The following is an 8,076-nucleotide window of genomic DNA, read 5'->3' as shown; positions in this document are numbered from 1 at the left end:
TCCTCCAATCCAACGCGCTCGCGGCGGCTACAGGAGATTGGTCGCCAGAGCTCCTCAGACAGCGGCATCGCCACGGGAAGCCACTCCTCTTATTCCGGAAGCTTCTCCTCCTACACCAGCAGCCTGGACGCCACGGGGAGCTCCGGCACCGGCGACGACTTCGGCTCCGTCCTCAGCTTGCCGCCGCCCCCGCTGCCCCTCACCGCCGCTGCGCCTGCTGAACGGACCCTCTGCACGTGTCCGCCGTGCCCGGGGCATGAGTACCAAGTGCCCTCCTTGCTGCGGTACCTGTACGACACGCCCAGGAGCCTCCTGCACCCGCCTGGCACTGCCAAGGGCTCGGATAAGGGCGCCAGCAGCGGCTCAGAGGACCATCCTGGCACCGCTGCCCAGGCTGAGGCATCTAAGGACTCTGAGGCATCCCAAGTCACGGCAGCAGCCCCTGGGCGACTCTCGCGGGGCAGCAGCAGCAGCAGCGAAGTGGCGCCCCCTGGTGAAGAAGTGGCAGAAGTGTGTCAAATCTGCACCCCAAGGGCCATTTACACAGCCTGCTCCATCTGTGGCGGCCTGAAGGTACCATAAAGCCCCCTCCCTCCTCTCCCCCCGCTCTGTGTTGTGGTGCGCTACTGCTATTCTGTGTCATTTAAGCTCATATTTTCCTTCCTTCCAGAAGCATTTCTGTTTTGGAAGAATGGCATTTAACCTGAGTAACAGTGTTAACCTTTCCCCTCCACCCTCAGGAGTGACTGGCTTCCTTTCTCCTAGGGTTCAAGGTCTCCTCTGCTTGTTCTCCACAGAGAGACCAAACTACTTTGTTATGACCGACATTTTTATTTCATTTTTTTTTGGGGGGGGGGGGGGGGGGGGGGTAGCCACATTTTTGAAATTGCCCACCACATTGCGTACATCTCCACCTCCCAGTAAGTCGGACACAATTAAACTGACATTCAGGCAGGGCCTCCTTTAGTTTCTCATCTAATTCATTCTGAAGGTTTGTTTGGATGAGAGTGTGTGTGTGTGTGTGTGTGTGTGTGTGTGTGCGTGGGTGCGTGCGTGCGTGCGTGCGTGCGTGCGTGCGTGCGTGCGTGCGTGCGTGCGTGCTTGCGTGCGTGCGTGAAGGCAGGATGTGGAGCTGATAGTTGAGCCAAGGCTTTTCCAATGCTTTCTTTTGCCTGACTCATTAGATCACGTTAATATGTGTTGAGCGGGGGAATTTTTCAAACATTTCATTTCAAAAGACGTCCATCAAGGTTAACAGTAGCTAATTGGAATGAATAAGAACTAACACGGCCTTTTTAATAGAGAAATAATCCCCCTGAAGATTCAACTGAAGTTTAGATATCAAAGCTATGAAACCAGATGGGATTAGTATGTTCAAAAAGTACATGATGTAATGAGTCTCAATGAATAGTATTTGTGCCTTTTTTTTTTCTTCCTTCCTCTTCCGTCTGCCTCTTGTTGCCTCATAAAGAAGAAGTTGTTTTAGACTGTGATGAGGCTCAGACGGAGACACTTTGATCTCGTGTAGCACTTTACACTTTGGCAAGATAGCAGCTTGCCCTGGAGCAGGTCAGGGTCAGACAGATAAACACATCTGACTGACAGACAATTACATAGTTCATAGTTAGTCAATCAGATGGATATGGAATATGGTTTCCTGTTAAGCTGTGTGTGTATGTGTGTGTGTGTGTGCGTGCACTCCTGGTTTTTGGGATGTGTGTTTGTGCACTCATTTCTCTGGGATGTGGGTGGGTGTTTGTGTGTGTGTGTGTGTGTGTGTGTGTGTGTGTGTGTGTGTGTATTTGCAGTGGCGCAAAAAGTGGGTATGCGCTGTATGCGGCGCATAGGGGCGCCGCACCCATGGAGGCGCCAAAGCTATAGTAAAAAAAAAATAATATTAAAATGTTTGGGGTATTTTCTATATGTAGCTACTGTTGTGCGTTTCTAAATAATTTCTGCATTTCCTTAATGTTATATCACATTTTAGAGGACTAAAGAGGCTAGAGTAGGCGCCTCATCTCTTAAGATTCCATAATAGAATTTTGACATAGAAGAGGGACAGTGACCGCTGAACACACAAGCAGTTAGAACTAGGCTACGAGTAGTGAGTTGGTTGGATGGAAGATGGATAAAGCAAAAAAAAAGGGGGGGGGGGGGGGGGGCGCCAAAATTGTTGCTGCATACCCCTCTGACACTGGGCAGTTGCATCCCTGTGTATTTGTGTGTGTGTTTGTGTGTGTGTTGGTGTCTGCTTCACTGCAGACCTACAGTGGTATTTGTTCTGGTAGTCTGACTGGGTTCATATCTCACAAGAAGCACATACACTTCAGTCCTTAATCGAGGCCATGGGAAAGCAAAACAAATATGGTGGACATACACAGTAGTAGCTCTACACCCTGACTGAACCCATCCATTCCCAGCATATCGCTGGGATAGATGCTGTGTGTCTGTGTGTGTGTGTTTGTGTGTGTGTGTGAGTGTTTGTGTGTGTGTGTGTGTGTGTGGCTGCAGGATTAAATCGAGCATTAGGGGAAGCTCCCGCCAGACATCTTAAGCCCTTCCTCTGAACAAAATGGCCGTCCTAAACTCCCACGTCCCTGTTTACCGAGTTGCCCGTACCCTGAGAGTTGAGACACTGAGAGTGGGGAGACTTTCTGACGTCCTTCCAAGAAAGGCAACTAAGCTTTGGAACGGATTGGAACTTTTACTTTTAAGTAGTAAGGGAGGCGGGCATATGTCTAGTGACGGCTCTTTAGTACTAATTGGTTGCTGGAAGACACACACAAAGCAGCGGACCAGCAGCTGGCTGGTCCATTTAAATGCTGGTTATTTAATGGGTGCAGATTAGAGAATATGGGTCTATCAGTGTGAGAGTGCACGGACACATGGGAACTGTAAAACTGCATTTCTAGCAGCATCCTGAAGGACTTTAGGCTGGCTGTTGTTGTTGGTAGTGTGTGCGTGTGTGTGTAGATAGGAGGGATGTGTGTGTGTGTGTGTGTGTGTGTGTGTGTGTGCGTGCGTGTGTGTGTGTGTGTGTGTGTGTGTGTGTGTGTGTGTGTGTGTGTGTGTGTGTGTGTATGTGTGTGTGTGTGTGTGTGTGTGTGTGTGTGTGTGTGTGTGTGTGAATTTGAAGGTGGTTTTTACATCTGGAGGCATGTTATGTGAGCATGGATTTTTCCATGTCATGCTCTCAGTAGACTCCTGTTTTATTAAGAAGAGTAAATAAAATAAACAAAAGGTATCTCACACCTGAGTGCACAGAGGCAATGTGTTGGAAGACATTTTATTTTGTATTTTTCAGTCACTTATTTTGAACTTCATTTCATGTTACTGTGAAACCATGGCTTACCAGAGCAGCTGGATCTGAACCCATACGCCTCAGGTCTTGCAGTAGTTCTCGTTGAGCTGGTGGATGTGTGTGTGCAGTGTGGCAGACTGGAGCTCTTCACAGTTTCTCTTTGTCTCTTTTGTTGAGTTGAGATTGAAAACTGGACGAGTCTCGATATGAAAGCTCAAACACAACTCCCCCTAAAACTACGGAGAGTGAGAAGAGCCATGTTTGGAGGGGACTAGCATCTTTAACTGCAACATATTTTAATTGATGAATGTTACAATTACACACAGGAGATGAACAGCCATTACACATCTCTGGAAGTATAGTCTCGTGTGAATACGACATATTTTCTGAATGCCCTTGGCCAAAAAAAAAGAGTTTGGTTTGAGAAATGACAGTCTCTATTAATTACCAACATTTTAATCCCATGTGAATGTAAATTCGTAAATTACAGTAATCCCCACTGACAAAAAAGAGTGGCTCATTGCATTATTCTGTCGCAAGGTAATTGAGTTTAAGACTTTATTATTTTATTTATTTACCTGGCCTATGTTTGATGGAGTCAAACCGTACTAAATTAAAACCTCAGATTTGTACGTTTCCATCAATGCCAGCTAATGCCTTTGTTTTCCCACAGGGGGCGCCACTTCCTCCTGCGGTGCCGTCTGTCCCACTGGTGCCAGGTAAGACACCAAGAACCTGTCACTTGGAAACTAATATCACTACACCTAACATTTACATATTAATGCATGCTGTCTGCTTCCGTTCCTCTGAGGATTCATGCACTGCAATTACAGATGTGTCTGCGAGCCTTAGTCTTTGTCTTCGTCATTTCATCCGGCTCTCTCAGTTTCGTCAGCTAATGAACTAACCGAGCGAGGCGAGAAATATGTGTTGAATGTTCTAGACCGTTCCTCATGTTATTGTCAAACAAAAATGTTCTGTTACTGTCTGCTATTAATCCCACTTGTGAATCGTCTTGTAAATGGTGTAAAAAAACTCGAGGTAACGTCGAGGTGAAGACGAATCACGTCTCCAACCACTTGAAGAAGCTGTGTAATTTAATGCCTGAATGCACTTTGTGGAGAAAATCTTTCTCTTGATCTCGGATAAGTTTTCTCAGAACTTCAGATATTCACCCAGCAGGTCAGAGAGCCAATGAGCAATCAGTCACCGCCGACCAGGAAGCCAATCACAGAACGGCTTTGGAGACCACACCCACACCTCGATCCACAAATCCTGGACAAGAGAAGCTGCCTCTGACAGCTCAATCATCGCAACATAGAAACCCACAGAAACATGGATACCTTACCTATCTGTCTGACCTGTTGGAACACTACGACATCGGTGCATCATCTGGTTCTAGAACAAGCAGTCACAATGGTTACGAACCAATGGCCTCCGCCCTTATATCAAAGGCCTCACCCACCACTTGCTCTGGTAGTGGTCAGCATAAACCATCTCAAAACTGGAAAGACACAATCATATATGAGAACTGCCTCCAGTGCTGTAGAGGAGAGCGTGGGGGCTGCAAGGCAACTGCTGTGAACAGGAGAGAGAAGGGACAAGGTGAAGACGCCCTTCTGGATGGGAGGAAGAGCTGCAACACTCTCCCATCACTGGAAGGCCATGGAGGAGAGAGGGACAATGCCCCTGAAAACAAACCCAAGGACGTGCCCTCTGAGCTGGGTATAACAGCAGTGATGGTAGCCCGGTCGGAGGAGGTCAGTAATGGCTCTGTGGATGTGGAAGAAGGTAAGGAAGAGGCACACCCATTGCTTGTGATTGTGACTTTCTCACTAACACTGTTGTCTAAGGAAGTAGCTCCCCTCTGTTAGTATTCCCCACTGTCCTGTCTTTCCATAGAGGTGCTTTTCCCATCTGCCATGTTCTTTTTCTTATCAGTTGTTTTTGTCTACTTGCGCAATAACAGTTGATAACAGCTTGCTTTCTGCTTCGACCTTTTACTTACGTTTTCTTTATTTTCTGACTTTTTCATCCTTGTATGCCTCTTCTTTCTGTTTTTTTCCTTTCTTCCCTGCTCTCTAAGGAGACGTATCTTCCCTCTCTGGGCACCTTTATCCTCTCCTTTTAAACTCTCTCTTTTCTTTTGCCATCTCTCTCTCTCTCTTTCCTATCAATTCCTTTTTCAGTCTCTTTTTCAGTCCTCTATCCTTTCACTTCATCGCTTTGCTTTCTTTCCTCTCTCTCTCTCTCTCTCACACTCTTTCTTCTCTCTCCATCATCTCTCACCTCTGTGTCATCACGCTTTCCATTCCTCTTTCTCCCTCCCCTCTGTATGTCTCTCTCTATCTCTCCCTATGTCTTTCGGCACTCTATCGATTTTGCAAGCGAGGCTGTCTAAAGGTCTGAGGGGAGGTGGATCCTCACTCTCTCGCTCGCATCCCGATGAAGCAGAATCTAAAGAGATGAATGATGTCATTCATTACCTCAGCACTCCATTGGCCCCATGCTGGTCGTCGCTTACCGGGGGGAGCCATTATGTTGTTTGTGGAGGGAAACAAGAGTGGGAGCAAACAACAATATAGATGGGTTTCTGTGGGCTGGGCTCGTGGTCCCTTGTCTAAAAACGCCACTCGAAAAGGCTCCTTCCTAGGCCTGATGCAATAAAAGCATCATTTATGAGTGCCACTTACCCCCCCTCTCGCTGAAGGGACTGGTGACAGCATTTCCCAAACAACATCAGATTTCACTCAGTTTTTTCCCGTTATGGGGAGCCCAACGATAAATCATCCCACTCTCGGTGCACTCTACAGGGAGCACCTCCAACAAGTCTCCATCCGCCTCCTCCACATGTGCAGCTTATTTTAAGAGAGGAGTTGGGTAAGTGTTCGGGATGGAGGCTGTGGATGTAGATGTAGATATAAAATGACCTACAATCCACCCAACAAGACCTCTGTGGATGTCATATTAGAGTAAATTGACTTTTCCGCCACCACTCTGAACACTTATGTATAGGAGGTCATCTTTTATGTGTTGCACCCATTAAATCTCCTCTTCCCACTTCCTTCGTTGTTTCTTTTCTTCCTCTATTCCATCTTCTTCTTCCTCACCTCCTACACTTCTCCATCTCCTCTCTTGTCTTTCTTTGTATTTCTCACATGGTTCTTCGTCTTCTTTCTCCTCCTCCTCCTCCTCCTCCTCCTCTTCTTCTCGTCCTCCTGCAGACAAGAAGAAGCAGAGGTGCAAAGCTGACCTGGCATATGAGGTCATGGAGTCCAGGACAACGGAGAGGAGTACGGAGGTAGGACAAATGATGAGGCGGGACCCTTTAATCCGGTCAGCGTTGCAGTGGGGAGCGTATGAAAACACGGGTTTGCACTCTGTGCCGTATTGATCAAACGGCTCACTGATCCCATACAAGGCTTTGGTTTTCAATTTAAAAGCTGAAGCCTCTTGGGTGGAAATACTTTGTGGTTCTCACATTACTTTATGTAAGATGGTGTACAGAAATAGAGAATGGGGAGAGAGAGAGAGAGAGACAGGGAGAGAGAGAGAGAGAGAGAGAGAGAGTGAAACATAATGAAGTCGTCAGAGTCAAACTTAAAAAGGTTTTGTCCGTATAAGATTTAAACGACTGGGTTGCGTGAAAAAAAATCTCTAAACTTTTTCATCCGATTCCAACCATAGCCATTTCTCAAACATAGACTAGTGTGGACAATCCAGCAAGCCCTGCGTTTGAAAAACAATACAAAAAAAAACATGTTTTGGCACATTGACCTTTGTCAGAATGGTGTGAATCATGTGTCTCTCTCTCTCATCACCCTCTTTTTGACACGTTTCGGTCAATTTGGACATGGCGTAAACAGAGATGTGGGGAGCTCCTGATAGACACACCATCCTGTCTCAACTCCACAGGGCAGATGCCCGTGGGCATGAATTTAAGATCAGGGGAACTTTTCTGAACGTAGAGGCTTTGAGAAGTTCAAATATTTTTCTCACAATGAATATTTGCATTCAGTGGGGTTGTTGTATTGTATGAGGATGATCCTCTACCAGCTGGGTCTAGAACCAGATTTGGCGCAAAATCACCTGCCTGACTGTTGTCATTTTTAATTGCCATGTTTAACAATAGTAGAAATTAAAGCATTATACGTATATCCAACAATCTGAAAAATAGCACACTATGAAAAAAAATATTTTTGAATGATAAACCTGATAAACCTATGCAATTATACACTTAGGAAAGAGAACCAGTTGGCTAACAGGGTGAAGGAACTGCATTGACTATGGACTTTTTTGTATTGTTTTTCTTTGAATTGTCAGGTTGAAGAGAAGAGCAAGTATGAGCTTATGGGCAGCTATGGACAGCAAAGGATTCCTCACATGGACTTAGAAGGTAAGCATTTCCGCTCGTGTTTACACTGACATGCTCCTTGCTGTGGAAAAATTGAAGAATGCAAAAACAAATCAGGGCCGCTTGTTGTGGACGTTGTTGTTTATGAGATGCCATTGCCTGGAGAGACGTTGTTTTGTCTGGATGAGAAGAGGCAGAGTAAACATGAAACATGCTGGATGACCTTTCATTAAAGTTCCTCTGCTGCCCCTCTCTCTCCCTCTCTCCCTCTCTCTCTCTCTCTCTCTCTCTCTCAATTTCAATTTTCAATTTCAAATGGCTTTATTGGCATGAATGTGCGATACATTGTTGCCAAAGCACTCAATACAACAATATTAACAGCAGATAACAGCAACATTAGTGATAATACTGATAACAACAC

The 8,076-nt window shown here is 46.0% G+C and overlaps 1 protein-coding gene across 1 annotated transcript in view; it reads left to right on the top strand.

The window, feature by feature from the left end:
* The window catches only part of LOC308382389 (protein Dok-7-like), a 35,564-nt gene that overhangs the window by 19,414 nt on the left and 8,074 nt on the right, over positions 1-8,076 (top strand). Inside the window, exons 7-10 of the mRNA XM_080860109.1 lie at positions 1-573; positions 3,975-4,020; positions 6,526-6,602; positions 7,625-7,697. Of these exons, the coding sequence (XP_080716235.1) occupies positions 1-573; positions 3,975-4,020; positions 6,526-6,602; positions 7,625-7,697 (769 nt within the window). The remainder of the gene's footprint in view (positions 574-3,974; positions 4,021-6,525; positions 6,603-7,624; positions 7,698-8,076) is intronic.

Source organism: Sprattus sprattus (genome assembly GCF_963457725.1).
Source record: "Sprattus sprattus genome assembly, chromosome: 21".
Classification (NCBI taxonomy): domain Eukaryota; kingdom Metazoa; phylum Chordata; class Actinopteri; order Clupeiformes; family Clupeidae; genus Sprattus; species Sprattus sprattus.
Note: the sequence above shows the minus strand (reverse complement) of the source record. Positions and strands in the feature narration are given on the sequence as shown.